Source organism: Trachinotus anak, unplaced genomic scaffold (assembly GCF_046630095.1).
Source record: "Trachinotus anak isolate AG129_WGS33_773 ecotype Australia unplaced genomic scaffold, CSIRO_AGI_Tana_v1 ptg000025l, whole genome shotgun sequence".
Taxonomy (NCBI): domain Eukaryota; kingdom Metazoa; phylum Chordata; class Actinopteri; order Carangiformes; family Carangidae; genus Trachinotus; species Trachinotus anak.
The window spans coordinates 19,135,433-19,150,431 of record NW_027273876.1 but is presented as its reverse complement, the minus strand read 5'-3'; the positions used below and the strand labels follow the sequence as shown (position 1 = coordinate 19,150,431).

The 14,999-nt window shown below is 40.7% G+C and overlaps 2 protein-coding genes across 3 annotated transcripts; both read left to right on the top strand.

Moving 5' to 3' along the window:
• Window positions 1-511: 511 nt before the first annotated feature.
• Window positions 512-14,494, top strand: galk1 (galactokinase 1). 2 transcript variants are annotated; one of them, XM_071463478.1, is made up of 8 exons: window positions 512-871; window positions 1,201-1,390; window positions 1,566-1,685; window positions 2,575-2,710; window positions 2,847-2,935; window positions 4,811-4,961; window positions 5,049-5,211; window positions 13,748-14,494. In XM_071463478.1, exons 1-8 carry the CDS (start codon window positions 707-709, stop codon window positions 13,820-13,822), a joined length of 1,089 nt encoding a protein of 362 aa, XP_071319579.1. In that variant the 5' UTR covers window positions 512-706; the 3' UTR covers window positions 13,823-14,494. The 2 variants fall into 2 exon arrangements, with proteins under 2 accessions (XP_071319579.1, XP_071319578.1); XM_071463477.1 differs by having other exon boundaries at window positions 514-871; window positions 2,847-3,028.
• On the top strand, window positions 5,221-10,290 carry LOC139609194 (BTB/POZ domain-containing protein KCTD21-like). Its single transcript, XM_071463479.1, has 2 exons — window positions 5,221-8,013; window positions 9,285-10,290. The coding sequence occupies exons 1-2, from the start codon at window positions 7,600-7,602 to the stop codon at window positions 9,747-9,749; spliced, it is 879 nt and encodes a 292-aa protein (XP_071319580.1). The 5' UTR covers window positions 5,221-7,599; the 3' UTR covers window positions 9,750-10,290.
• Window positions 14,495-14,999: the final 505 nt, after the last annotated feature.

Genomic DNA, 14,999 nt, shown 5'->3' with positions numbered 1-14,999 from the left:
CTCTAACACTGACTATAATGATTACAATTACACTTTGCCTCAGTTCTATCCTTTATCTGGAGTGTTTTCACATGTGAACCATATAAAAAGGACCAGTACTTTCATTGCAGTATATATCTTAATGTTTTCAAGGCCAAGGTGGGTTTTTTGGAAAAGCTTTCTCGTGTTTTGTTGGCATAATATTGTCCACACAAAGAAAAACCCCAACAACAACAACAACAAAAATCCAGCCTAAGCCTGCAATTCTACAATACGGCCACCAGGTGGCACCATCCCACAAATCTTTCAACGTGTTATAAGTAAAACTGCTGCTGCTCCTGCAGGAGATGTCTGAACAGGATAACACCTACAGTGTAGAGGCAACTGTTCCGTTAAGATATGAGCAAGCTGGGAAGGTGGGAACCTGGACTGCAGCTTTGGAAACAAGTGCAAAAAAAGTGTGAATGGTGAACATGTGAATATGTGTCAAGAGTGGAGTCAAGTGACGTCTTTCCACCAATCAGAGCCTCACAACAATCACGTGCCACCAGGAAGTACGAGCGACGTGCCAAAGGTTTCCTGTAGCTTCCAAGACTCCCAGCCTGCATGTTGTTATTTCACGTTACCGGTTCGGGTGTATTTTGTGCGCATGCCTCACCCTCTCGGCTGTCAGTGATACAATTAGTCATTTAACTCTTTTAACGTGTTGAAGTTGCCTTTTGCTCAAATGGCCAGTTCGTTTCCAAGTGTATCCGAGCTGGAAGCGGATGCTCGGCGTTTGTTTGGGCAAGTGTTCGGGGGAGAGGCGCCTCAGGTGGCGGTGTGTGCTCCTGGAAGAGTCAACCTGATAGGGGAGCACACTGACTACAACCAGGGATTTGTACTTCCAATGGTAAAACTACCTAACTGTTCACTCAGTGGGAATGTGCAGTTTAATGTTTGCTGTACTTGTAGCGGACATGACATGGCCTCATAAAAACATGTAAAGGGGTCCCTCTACTGAGCAGTTGTGCACATGCAGTACACCCAGGAGCAATTAGTTATGCGGACATGCAGCTTTTATCACTATTAGTATCACTATGTTCATTAACAGTGTTGCAGTTTAAAATGACAAGATTTCATTTGTTTTTGAGTGGAGTTTGGCAAAACATTTCCACTGACAAAAAAAAAAAAAAAAAAGTAACCACAAGGCTGCGTGTGTATTTGTGTTTGTTGAGCCAGGCGCTGCCCCTGGTGAGTGTGGTGGTAGGCAGTCAAACTCCAGGCCAGGATGTTACCGTGGTAACTGCAACTGAGGATGCTGATGAGCCTCGAAGAGTGGACTTCAGCGTGCCTAGTGATGGATCAATGCTGTGTCCAGGGTTACCTGGCTGGGCAAACTATGTGAAGGGTGTTATACAACATTACAAGGGTAAACAAATGAGTTAAAAACATCACCTGGAATCCTAGAGTTTAATTTTTGACCTTAAGTGAATGAGAACAGACACAAGAAGCTTGTTGATCTCAATGTCATCTTATCCTGTATTGTTTTTACACTGCATGAGCTTTAGTTAATATGTATTATCTCTGTGTCTTGCACCCTTCAGCTCCTCCTGTCCCTGGTTTCAGGGCAGTTATAGCCAGCAGTGTCCCCCTAGGAGGAGGTCTGTCCAGCTCTGCCTCTCTAGAGGTGGCTCTCTACACATTCCTGCAGCAACTCAAGCCAGGTCAGAGCCTGCTCACATGGACTGATATTCAGTTACTTCAGAAAGGAATCCTCATTATATTAGAGATAGTGATTGCCAAAGAAACCCTCATCAAAGAATCAGCAAACTGAGCTGTCGAGGGAGACTGTTATTGGTAAGAGTGACGACCAAGACACTGATGGTCACTCTGGCTGAGCTCCTACAATTGTCTTTGATGATCTGTAACTTTGTGAATATTTCAAATTTTAGATTACGCATGACATGTTGACCTATACTAGTATAAAAAAGTTTATATATATATATGTTCTGCTTCAACTTCAACTATTTTTCACCACATGTTGACTAATCCAACTGGTGACATGTTCTATGTCCGTCTGGTTCTGACAGTGAAATAATCTCCAATAAATATAGCTGTGGAGAAAACTGCATTTAAGTGACACCTCTACACTGCTCATACAAGGCCCACTCTTATATGTCTTATAGTACACACCCAATCTTTGTACAGACTCTATTTGGTGGACCCCACATGATACTTACTGCACAGGTACTGTGTGGCCATTTACACTGCTTAGGGTTGGGCCAATATTAGATAACATCAAATATTGTAATATTTCCCGCCATATATAACATTTGTCATTATGTGGATAAAAAATTACCACAGCTGACCCTCATTTCATTAATTAGTCATTCCATTAAGTATATGTTATTAATGAAACATACAAATAAACAAGTGAAACATAAAACACAACAATATAATTATATAATAACCTCCCGCCAGTGATAATATTGTATATCGTGATATTTGGTCTGGACTGTATCGAGATATTACATTTGGGATATCACCCAAGCCAACACAACACACTGTATTATTACTTAGATTTTGGTGATTTTCTTTGTCCTGTTTCCACAGATGATGGAGACAAGGTGTCCAAAGCTCTAGCCTGTCAGCAGGCAGAGCACACTCATGCTGGTGTACCCTGTGGCATAATGGATCAGTTTGTGTCTGTCCTCGGCAGGGAGGGACATGCTTTGCTCATTGACTGCAGGTATTGTAAACATCCAATGAGGGTAGATTAATCCACGAAGCTTTGTTCTCTTACTTGTTTTGACAAAACAATGGAGCAAACTCTACATATATAGATCCATCATCATCAATCATGCACTTTGTGTTGTTTGATTTAGGTCTCTGGAAGCCACCGCCATCCCCCTGGCAGATCCAAGCCTGGTCATTCTCATCACCAACTCCAATGTGAAGCACTCTCTGACCGGCAGTGAGTACCCCACGAGACGCAGACAGTGTGAGGAGGCTGCCTGCATCCTAGGAAAGGCCAGTCTCAGAGATGCTAAGATGAAGGACCTGGAGGGTGTGAAGTATATTTTTTATTGTCCCATATTTATCCATCCTCTTCCACTATGTCTTATTTTATTACCAAATGTCCTTTTCTGTCCTGAGCTAGGTCGCTGTCCTGATTCCTGCTCCATCCTGTCCTCATCCTCTCCTCTTCCATTCCAATGATGTAATTCTCTCTTTTCCTACATTTTACTTCTCTGTGTTCTCATACTGCTTTTATCCCTTGAAGGAATAGCTCAGCATTTTTGGAAATATAGCATGTTTGCTTTCCCAAAAGTGAGATTAAAAAAATTCATACCAATCTCATGTCTGTCGCTTTGTCCAAAGATCCAAAACATGTCTACCAGCACCTTTTGAAAACACGTTTTGTGTTTCTTGAGAGTCAGCGGGAAATTACCCTTTAGCCTCATGGTCCATGGAGTCTGTTGAATAACATGCATTTTTCAGGGCATTTTTGCCTTTATTCTGATAGACACAGTGAGAGAGAGACAGGAAAGTAAAGGAGGGGGATGTCAGGGATGACATGCAGCAAAAGGCCATGGGTCGGATTTGAACCCGGACCATTGCAGTAACAACTAAGCTTTTATGGTAACCGCTCCAGAATCTTGCATTTTCCAAGTGCATGGATGCAAAAAACATTTCCATACTTAATGCTAATAAAGCCAATCAATTCATTTCCATCCTACGTTATTTTAGAGTTAGAGGTAAAAAAAAAAAATGTTATCCAGATTTTTTTTAAAAAGCCAAAATGATGCAAAGACATTTTCATAACTTGGCTGAGGTGGAAAAGTTGGCACAGGTTAAATATGACAGAGGATAGAAGATTTTTTAATAGACCCTAACATTCCCAGTACTTGCTTTTTCTTCTTCTGCTGTCATGCTACCACTTGCTGATACAAGCCTCTTCCGCTCAACCAAAGAAAAGGAAAGTAAAACAACAGTGGTTTGTCCAGACAGGACTGTGTTGCATCTTTCTATAACAGTGGTTTTCCAACCTTTTCCAACTTATGGCCCACTTGAAAATCTCAAAAATGTTGGTCGGACCTGAAACAATATGGAGACCAAATGTATTTTCAGAGCATTTTTTATTTTAATAATAATGATCAAACACTCAGGATTGAACTGAAACCAGGGGAAACTCTCTTTTTTTTTCCTTTTTTTTTTGTTTGATGAGGGTTTCACCATCCATCTCTTGACTCTTTTTCCTGTTAAATCTTCCTGTTGTTACCGATTTTGATACTCCAGCGTTTGCCATGGATATGATCTTTTAGTGACCAATCAGACTCAGATAGCAAACACGTTTATGATGTGGTCCAGCTGGCAACAACCTAAATTGGATATCATTGCCTTAGTAATAGGCCTTAGTACAAGGAGAAAAAAAAAACAATGAAAGGAGATTTTAAATGTTTTTAAAGATAATTTTGTTTCGAAACATTTAAAAAGATTATTCATAGCTTTCTTTTTTATGTAAAATCTTCTCATCAAAATTATACTTTTTTGCAAATTATTTGTCAGTCCACTTGCAGTATATTCACAGCCCACCAGTGGGCCCCAGCCCGTAGTTTGGGAAGTGCTATTCTATAGTTTACAGTTAATGGCTCCTTTGTGCTTATCAGCCAGTCCACATTAACTGATGTGTAACAGTCACTACTTTATGGAAAACATACAGAGCAGATCTATAGGCTGTAGGAAAAAGACAAGTCATTTTCAGTAAGACTTAAACTTAGCATCCTGTCCAGTTCCTCTGATAAAGCTGACTTTACTCCTACTACTACTCCTTCCTCTATAATTCCAGAGGCTAAGCACAGACTGGATGATGTTACCTATCGACGAGCTCGCCATGTGATTGAGGAGATCGAAAGAACTGCCCAAGCTGCTGAAACCCTGAAGAGAGGAGCCTATAAAGAGTTTGGCAAGCTGATGGTGGAGAGCCACAACTCCCTCAGGTACGGTTAAAGCAGGTGTATGACACCTGAGTCAGGGTTTAGGCCAAAGTGTGGGAGGTGTGAGGTAACTTGTTGTCCCTGTGTCAGAGATCTGTATGAAGTGAGCTGCAGCGAGCTGGATGAGCTGGTGTCTGCAGCCATGGAGGTGGAGGGGGTGTTCGGCAGCCGGATGACAGGCGGAGGCTTTGGTGGATGCACCGTGACCTTGATGCAGGCCGATGCCGTTGACAGGACTATACTCCACATTAAGGTTAACACACATACACACACACTCACACACGTACAAAGATCACATGTTCTATTTGTATATTCACATGATTATCATCAATATAGGAGAAGTTTCTTAAATCAGCGAATGAAAAGCCGATAGGTCCATATTCATATACATATGCTGCTGTTATCAAAGCAAGATGGCTTCCTTAAAGAAACATCCCTATGCTTTGGCAAATAGCTCATCTGCTATCTTACTCGGAGTCTGATGAGAAGAACAATATCATCTTCATCTGTGTGTGCTCACTAGAGAAACTGGTCCATATCCCCATGCTTCACAACGTTGTTATAGTTTGTGAGAAATACTGAGCTATTAACTCCCCCCCAAATGGAATTGTCATTGGGAAAATACAAAATATGCAGTAAAAATGCTGGGTACACACTCACTGCGCAAAATACCCCAAAATCCAGAGATGTAGTTGCCCAGATATTTCACACTACGACCTATATAAGATGACCTCTGGACTGGACATGATCAAATCAAAGCATTGTAAGATGTCATATCAAAAAATCCCCAGATATGATCCAGATTCTTGGGTTTCAGTGCAGTGACTGCCTGTGTTGTGTGTGCCTGTCTGCTGCGTCACGGCTACTGCTAGCTCTATCTTTACGCAGAGTTTGCAGACCACTCAAATGTTTGATTCTTTTCATTATGAATTAATTTCTGATTTATTTTTGACAAATAAATAAATAAATTTTGACAAATGTCACTGTCTCCACATGCAGCTGCTAAAATGGTTAAAAAAATACAATGTTTATATTTTTTCATGTCTGTGTCATATTTAGGTTCAGCTTAGACATTGAAACCATAGTGAAAGGTGTCAGTTTTTATATTGCTGGTGTGATGTCAATAGATATCACCTGTCATTTCCTGCTCTGTTTTCGCTGGGAGCCGTGCGCATCTTGTGTGAAAAATAGGCAAAACATTGAATTTCTAGACAAGCAACGCATCCGCGGGGCCTGAGATGCACACGTCCGCACTAACCCGTTAACATGGGCCCCAAAATGAAAACCAAGACGTTCCACAGCTGCCACACACACGTCACGCAGCCTGTGTGCTCCCGACCCTAGGTTTTTTAAGACAACAGTCCCTTACATATACGAAAATGAAAGTTTGACAAATGTTTTGGTTGTTCTAGAAATTTAAAGCTGCTGTATTAACAATGAGTTTATTCAAGATTAACAAGACTTGAGATTAAAACTCAGCACATGATCGCCAAGAGTTTCAGATCCTTTCTCTATGCTCACCCATCTCAGATGTTGGAAAATTCTTCTTCTTCACTTATGCAACTCCCAAATCAACACCTGGCAGCAACCAGGTGTTTTACTTATCTAATTTTAAGTTGAACATGTGCAGTTTTGTGTGGATATAGCATTCAGACATTCGGTGGGATCCTCCCAAGCTGTGTGCTTCTTTCTCTAGCTCTACTCTTCTACTAGTTAAAGTTATATTTAGTATTATTTACTTTTGAAGATTTTGTTAGTAGTAATAGTCATGGTTGGATTGAACTACTGAAATATTTAGCTTGATTAGCCTCATCTTGCAAGGTGCAGGTCAGTTTTGCTGGTAGATTTTTTTTTCTTTCATTTTTTCTGATTCTGTTTTCTGGAAAAAAAAAACCCTCTTCATTGCTAAGGGTATTTGAAATGAAAAGTGTCTGAGGACATTGTTCATTTGTTCACAGGGCATAAAAAGCACTTTTCAGTCCTCTGGCTGTCACTTTAACGGGGGCAATTCAGACAAATTGCCCAGTCCCCCGTGTCTTGCTCAGACAGCTCCAGTGTGTGTGTGTGTGTGTGTGTGTGTGTGTGTGTGTGTGTGTGTGTGTGTGAGAGAGAGAGAGAGAGAGAGATCAGGGGGTAAGAGCTGAGAATAAAAGCAAGCTTCGCAGAGACGGAGCCAGAAGTGTCCCGTCATTAGCATGCTGGTCTGGTCACTGTGGCCCTGCTGCCTTTCTGCTTTAGGCCTGCTGTTGGCTGACACCATTCAGGAGATACATCAACAAAGATGTAAATTTAACCATAGAAGATCTCTGGAAACACCTGCATATAAAACTGAAAGGACAGGGAGAAGGGAAAGAGCAGCAGCCTTTTATAGGTTAGAAACTCTGGTTTTATAAATCTCTACCTTTGGAAACTGACTTGGCAGATGTCCCCGCATCTCTTCTTACTCGGCCGTATCCTGGCTACTACTGCGTTTTTCTGACTGTCAAAGGAAACAAGTCTTTCTTGGAGTTAAAAGAAACACTTGAAACTTCTACATCCCTCAGTCTGCAGAATTCCTGACCAGAGCAGAGGATCCTTGTCCTCTCAACAACAAGGCTTAACAAGATAACAAGATCATAAAAATCACAGCTTCACCTCTAAGATGCTGAACCTCAACTCGCCGGACAACAACAGCAACAGGAACTCTCTCCAGGACCCGGTTTCATTAAATGTTGGTGGAGAAATTTACACCACAACACTGGACACTCTGACACGCTGCCGCGACTCAATGCTTGGCGCAATGTTCACGGGACAAGTCCCTGTGCTCAGGGATAACAGAGGAAACATTTTCATAGACCGCGACGGTAAAGTGTTCCGGTACATTCTGAATTACCTGCGCTCCAGCTCTCTGGACCTGCCGGACAGCTTTTCAGAGCTGGCACTGCTGCAGAGAGAGGCTGACTTCTTCCAGATACACCCCCTGCTGGAGGAGATTCACCGATACGAGGCATCAGTTCCTCGCAGCCTCAGAGGAGGGCCACTGGGGGCCATGATTATTGTTAACTTTGACTCAAAGGTATGTGTGTACTCAGGTTAGTCTGACAACAAATTAGGTCACTGTTTGAAATTTAACTACAAGGGCATTGCACCTGGGACACAATTGCTCTGGAGATATTTCATTTTGTTTGTAGTATTAAAGACGTCTAGGAAGTGTAATTCCTGTAGTGAGACTTTTTCCCTGTGATAGATAATAATTTTAGCTTAATTTTAATTTAATTTTATAATGTTTCTTTATTAAATTTCCTTAAAATTTCATAGATGAAATTAGATCTTAGAAAGTGATATAAAGGTACGAATACTGCCATAAAAATTGTATCCATTTTGCCCATTAATACACTTACATAATGAATACATTAATGAAAACAATGAAAACTTTTGCAGTATTGTATTGAAAAATGTCACATATGGTGGGAAATATCATGATATATGATATATCGCAATATACAATATTTTGCTGATATTATAATATAAAATAACATATTGTATTTTATGTTTCATTAACTTTTTTAAATAGTTAATTGACATAACACACACATTATATATATAATATTTGAAGGTACATTTTTTTCAATATTATGAAAAGTACCACAAATGGTGGGAAAAATTGCAATATTTGATATTATGGAATATTGGTCCATGTCTAAATCCAAGCCACTTAGCCTGTTTGTAAAATAAGAATTATTGTGGTTCTTTTCATTCCTGGTGCCTCTGCTTTCTCACTGAAGCTACAAGCCACAGAAACAATTCCCTACAGTAATTCATTTCTCACTTCTTCATCAGTGTCTCCACAGGCTGTGTACTGTTTGTAGGTTACCCGTGTTTTGGCAGCCCAGTACGCAGTCACCACTGCGAGGCTGTGCAGCCAATTAAAATGACCCTCAATTGGGGAAAAGTGTGCTGCTAGCATCCATCTTTTTAGAAGGATACGCATGGTACATATTCCTTAATAAATTAGTGTTTAATCAACTTAACATGTTACTTGAAGAACAGCAAATTTAAACCCAGGGACAGGTTAATCCAGCCATGTTTATGAGGCACTGAAGACCTCATCTTGAATTAAAATTATGAACACAGAAAGACAGATTAATATTTTAGCTTTGGTTTCAATGAAGAGATTTTGTGAAATTCTAAAAAGACTGGCCTTCACAAACCTTTTGAGCTGATGTTTACTGTATATACATCATATGAGTAGAGGTTGTGTGTCCACCTGGATGTGGAAAGGCCTGTTCTTCATTTGTGTTCACTTTGGAGAGTGTCTAGTCAGCATGTTCTACCCTCTCTTTCCAGGTCCGCGTTCTCCACTTTAACTTACGCCATGGGCCAGAAAACTATGAGCTTCGTACATGCTCTGTGCGAGCCTTTACAGTTGACCTCTTTTGTACCTGGAGAGCTTTCCTAGGTCTACTTTGTGAGCACTTCTCCTACAGAACATCCCAGGGTCTCACAAGCCCCGACCCATGCAACCCGAGGCAGAACAGGCTGAAACTGGAGTGGGTGCCAAGGCCCGATGAGCTCCCCCAGGACCAGTATGACAAGCAGCGCTACCAGGGACTAACTGTGTGTAACCCAGAGGTCACGGGGTCAGATGACATCATGAGCACACACCAGAGCCCCTGTGAAATCATGGATTTGCAGGGTTTTGTGGAGGAGCTGCTGAAGGTGTCTCTGGCTGAAGGGTTCAGGGTTGATCTGGTGACTCCTGACCCAGCAGAAATTCTCAACTGCACCTCACTACGGCTTGTCAAGGGCTGAGCTCAGAGTGAAGAATTAAAACCAACTAAAAATACTAGAACATGCCAAGTTCATGAACTTTTGATGGTTCTCTTCAGTCACATCTGAACCAAGTACCCTTACGACTAATGAGTTGGACAGCATTAACTTTTTTTTTTTTTTTTTTTTGTCCTGTCCTGTCCCGTATGTGTATTTGTGTATATGTGTATATGTGTATATGTGTGTGTGTGTGTGTGTTTGTGTGTGTGTGTGTGTGTGTGTGTGTGTGTGTGTGTGTGAGAATCTGTCTGTGTGTGTGTGTATGAGGGAAGGGGTAGGTAGGTGTGCGTGTGTGTATGTGTGTGTGTTCATGTGTGTATGCAAGTGTGTGGCGATTTGTCATTGGATGTGGTGGGTAATTGATGTGGGGGCTGCAGTGGGGGCTGCAGGACAGCATTAACTTTGTAATTAAAAATGACTAGGTGCCAATTGAAAATGTTTTTTTCTCCATGTGTGTTCTAATGGAAAATAATTTAACAAAATAATAAATAATAAGCTCAGTTAAATAAAATATTAGTTTTTACAAATGCTTACACGTCATGTTGTCATTTACATTTACATGTAACATTTAGCTATTTTCAGACATGGTATCTGAACCATTGTTAGCTTCATCTCACTGTTAAAGTGATGGCTTTGGGGCTTCTTGTTGACTCTTTTTACATATGACATAAGGAATATTAATTAATTATTAATTAATTAATATATGTGGCAGCTCTGGGGTACATTTTGATTCCACTACCCACACAACTTTGTAGATCTCCCAATAAAAATTAATTTTATTTATTATATTATGATCTGTGTAGATTTCTGTTCCCTGTCATTCATGTCTGAGAGAAAGTACTGTAAGAACAGTCTGAATGCACACTCCCAAAAATGCATTGTGTGTATCCTTAAGGCCTAACAAGCATATTAGTGCATTTTCCACTTCATAAAAAGTCAATTTTTGGAAGAATTTAAAAAAACCTCAAATTTTTTTTACATCTACGTTTGCCTGCTTGCTGTTTTTTTCTTCCCTGCCTTTATTTATGCATTGCTTCATTTCATGGTACCACTGCCAACTGTTGGCTGTCGTGTGTGTAAACAAAAGACTAAGGCTGCATCCATACCGACGTGTGTTAAAACAGCACAATGGGCTGAGGTGGTCGGTGTGTGCTGTTTGATGTTTTGGTGAGAGAGTGAAATACGATGGAGTTGAGCTGGAGGCGGTTGAAGGTGCGTTTGCATGTATCTAACTGACAAACGCAGTGCTTGGCTGGATGATCCCATGTTGCATTGCAGCAAAAGCTTAATCAAGTTCATCTTTTTTGCCATAGGGTTGAACAACACCCGCCCCAACCCCCCCTCTGCATCATTGTACTTCCCACATTCAAATGAATGAGAAGGGCTGTGTTTTTACACTCTGTGTGAACATGGTCTAACAAACTGAATCAGAATCAGAATCAGAATCAGAATCAGTTTTATTGCCAAGTATGTTTTCACATACAAGGAATTTTTTCTGGTGATTGGTGCAATTGATCAGCAACAGTGGGGCTCTCTAGCCTTGTTGATGAGGCTAATAGCAGATGGGAAGAAGCTATTTTTGTGGCGAGAGGTTTTGGTCCTGAAGGACCGCAGCCTCCTGCCAGAGGGGAGTGTCTCAAAGAGTTTGTGTCCAGGGTGGGAGGAGTCAGCTACAATCTTCCCTGCACGCCTCAGAGTCCTTGAGGTGTACAGGTCCTGGAGGGACGGAAGATTGCAGCCAATCACCTTCTCAGCAGAGTGGATGATACGCTGCAGTCTGTTATTGTCCCTCTCCGTGGCAGCAGCGTACCAGATGGTGATGGAGGAGGTGAGGATGGACTCAATGATGGAGGTGTAGAAGTTCACCATCATAGTCCTTGGCAGGTTGAACTTCTTCAACTGCCTCAGGAAATACATCCTCTGCTGAGCTTTTTTGATGAGGGAGCTGATGTTTAGCTCCCATTTGAGCTAGACACACCCTTAAAGCATTGCTCCATTGTGCTTCTAGTGGTAAAATGTACGGGGCTCCTTTAACTATGGAGCTAGAGCCAGGAGTTAGCTAACCTTAGCATTAGACTGGAACCAGTCATGAGGCCTTTTCCAGTGCAGAGTACTGAATTTGTTAAGTTTAACTAAGGAATCCAAATTCCAGAGGAGGGACGATGGAGTATGACCAGTTTGTGTTTGGAACAGCAGTATTCTTACCACCAGCTCTGCTTGGCTCTGGTGATTACACTGGACAATACAGACGTTTATTGGTGACAACACAGCTGTACTTTACCGTGAAAAATTAAACTCAAGTCAAAGTTCCTTCTATCAACAGACCTTTTTGGAAGAAAAAATATAATTGATAGTGGGATGAGAGCATACCTTTTATGTGATCTTTAATATGGGCTACACTGCCTCTGTTCATTTTATTTATATGCAATTATTGATTTTTATTAAAATGTGGTGAGATCTGTACATAGACCTCAAAGTCCAAAGAAGCCGCACTGTTACCGTCCAAAAAACATGGACCTAACTTTACCTTTACCGACTTATGTGGCAGCAACAGATATTGCATTTCATCTCTGAGACCAGAGTTAATCTTTGAAAAGAAATTACATCATAAATCCAAACTCCACAGAGACATCAGAGCCAGCAGTGAATTAACAAAGGGCTTACAGAGATGAGACTGTTCTCCCCCGGGATGATGATGGACGATGATGGGGCGGTCATCTGAGGGGCCGGACTGTTAGCTGCCAGATGACAGGTCGCGACTGATGGGTTCTCAATGCCTCTGAAAAGTCTGGAAACATAATAGCAGCCGTAGAATGAAAAACAGCTTTGAGCCCAGATCAAAAAGCTTGGAGTAGAGCTGCTGCTGCTTCTTTGCGTTAGAAGGAACCAGTTGAGGTGGTTTGGACATCTGGTTAGGATGGGCGCCTTCCACTGGAGGTCTTATTATACCTCAACTGGGCTGGGAACGCCTCGAGATCCCCCAGGAATAACTGGAAAACGTTGCTGGGGAGAGGGTTGTCTAGACTACTTAGCTTGACCTGCTGCCACTGCGACTTGACCTCGGATAAGCAGAAGAAAATCATTGAATGGACGGATGGAGGGAACTCCTGGCTATAGCTCCAGTTCAAGCACAGACATGAGAGTACTTGTCTCACACACAGCAAGAAAGCAAATAAGCTTATTTCCCAAAATCTCAAACTATTCTTTTAACTAGGTGTAGTGTTGCACTGTTGAGAAAACACAAGTAAAACTGAACAATTACAGTTGTTGGAGTTCACATGTGGTGTCTCTGAAGCCACTGCAGCCACAACATGTAGTTTCATTTTTGAGGTGGTGTAGTAATAGGCTCAGTAGCTCTGCATAAACTCCTTTTACTACAACAAATTCTGCCTAAAACGTACAACATATGTCAAAGTTACATTTTGTCTCACATTTAGTTCTTATTTTACTTTCAGTTTTGATTTTGAAGGTGAAGTTTTTTGCTGGGTGTTCTACATAGCTGGCTTGAGGGCAATTAGTAATGATTAATGTGATTTTATTTTATTTTTTTATTCTACAAAAGAAATCTGCCAATACACATGAAGATGATCTTATTCTCAGTATTTAATGACTAATCCAACTGACTGTTTATTCATTTGGCCTTTAAATTAATTGCAGGGGGGGGGGTCATATGAGTAATGGAGTGTGTATAATTTTAGTCTGGAGGAAGCAGTAGTAGGCTAGAGGAAATCTGGAGGAGGAAAAGACATGTCGTGGCTGAAGAGGAAAAGGTGTCTAGTTGTGAAAACAAAGCCAGCGGTGCTTTCCTCTTGGTCTCTCTCTGAACTTCCTTCCCAGGACTGTGAGGGGTGCGATGAGCATGAATTGTTCTGAAACTATGATGCATGGACATCATCGTCTGTTTTTCATTAAGTATTCAGTTACAATAGTTTACACACTCATTGTCTCTGTATGTGTGTTTGTTTTTTCTTCCTCTGCAGGAGCGATACAGTGGAACCCCGACTTTCTATGTCACCACTCCTTCAGAGGGGGCTCGGGTTCTCGGTCTGTCCTGACCTTCGTCAACACGTCTCTGCTGTATGAGCGCAACAGATTTATTGCTTTTTACAGGCTTTTCTACTTAATTTTTTTCTTTTCAGTTTAAATGATATAATAATGCAGACTAGAGCATTCTGTTAATGTGGAAAAAGTGCCTTTACAATAAAACAATGCTTCCTCGTAACATAATTAGATTTTTGTCTTAATTCTGCTTTATCTTCTAGAGAACTTGAAGCAACTGTTTGTAAAATTATGACTTTGATGTAATTGTGAAATTTCATATTATTTTCATATGACTTACACAGAACAGTAAGAGTAAACTCAATATACAAATAGAATTGATAAAGGTATAAGTTACCCCACCCTCACAGGTAACAACAAAACTAACAACGGGGTTGGTAGATGTCAATCCGATTAAGTGAAACACCTGTGGCGTGAGCCATGACAAGTGGCTTTAAAATATTGTTTAAAAAAGCTGTTGCCTTCAGGTAAATCTGTAATCACTCTACTTTTGCACTTTTCTTTTAAAGGTTATAATGGAAGCCTTATTCCCAATTTACATTGGTTATCTTAGCCTGACCTGTTCAAAAATCAAATAATGACGGTATACTGGATTTGTGAGAATAAATGAGATTTGGAATATAATTTTTCTTTCGTTATCTTGATTTTAATAAATGAATTTTTAAAAATCGGTCTTGCTTAAACTTTGTGCTATTGCTCTGATATAGACAAAAATCAATTAAAAAGTTGTGGCTGGATATTTTCAATCATTTTCTAGCATGTAATAGTTTTGATGGCTCTACTTTTTGACTGAAAAGAGAGGTCACATAAAATGATTGCCTTTATCATCAGATGTATTTATTCTTATAACATTCCTGTCCACAGTCTGTTTCCACTTATTTGCTCTATTGGAACATTTCAACAATTACCCATCCAGGGGATTGTATCATAAGCTCATTAATATACTTGAGAAGGAGAGAAAGCTTAGTCCTCACCAGCCACACGTAAACATTGGTTTTAGATGTTATTTCATTATTGTATAGACTGTGGTTTGTGGTTTTCCAATATTTACCCAATTTCTTTGGTATCCTGGTGACTTGTGTGCATATAAATGAAGTGAATGTGTCATTATGCAGCCAAGTTGCTGCTTTAAAATGCTGTCCATAACATCGCAGTGATTCTCAAAGTGGGGTC

Bases quoted from the DNA above. Each gene is read 5' to 3' on its own strand.
- galk1 (XM_071463477.1), top strand. From the start codon at position 707: ATGGCCAGTTCGTTTCCAAGTGTATCCGAGCTGGAAGCGGATGCTCGG. The intron at 1,391-1,565 runs GTAAACAAATGA...TGCACCCTTCAG, and splicing joins TGTTATACAACATTACAAGG to CTCCTCCTGTCCCTGGTTTC. The intron at 2,711-2,846 runs GTATTGTAAACA...TGTTTGATTTAG, and splicing joins GCTTTGCTCATTGACTGCAG to GTCTCTGGAAGCCACCGCCA.
- LOC139609194 (XM_071463479.1), top strand. From the start codon at position 7,600: ATGCTGAACCTCAACTCGCCGGACAACAACAGCAACAGGAACTCTCTC. The intron at 8,014-9,284 runs GTATGTGTGTAC...CTCTCTTTCCAG, and splicing joins TTGTTAACTTTGACTCAAAG to GTCCGCGTTCTCCACTTTAA.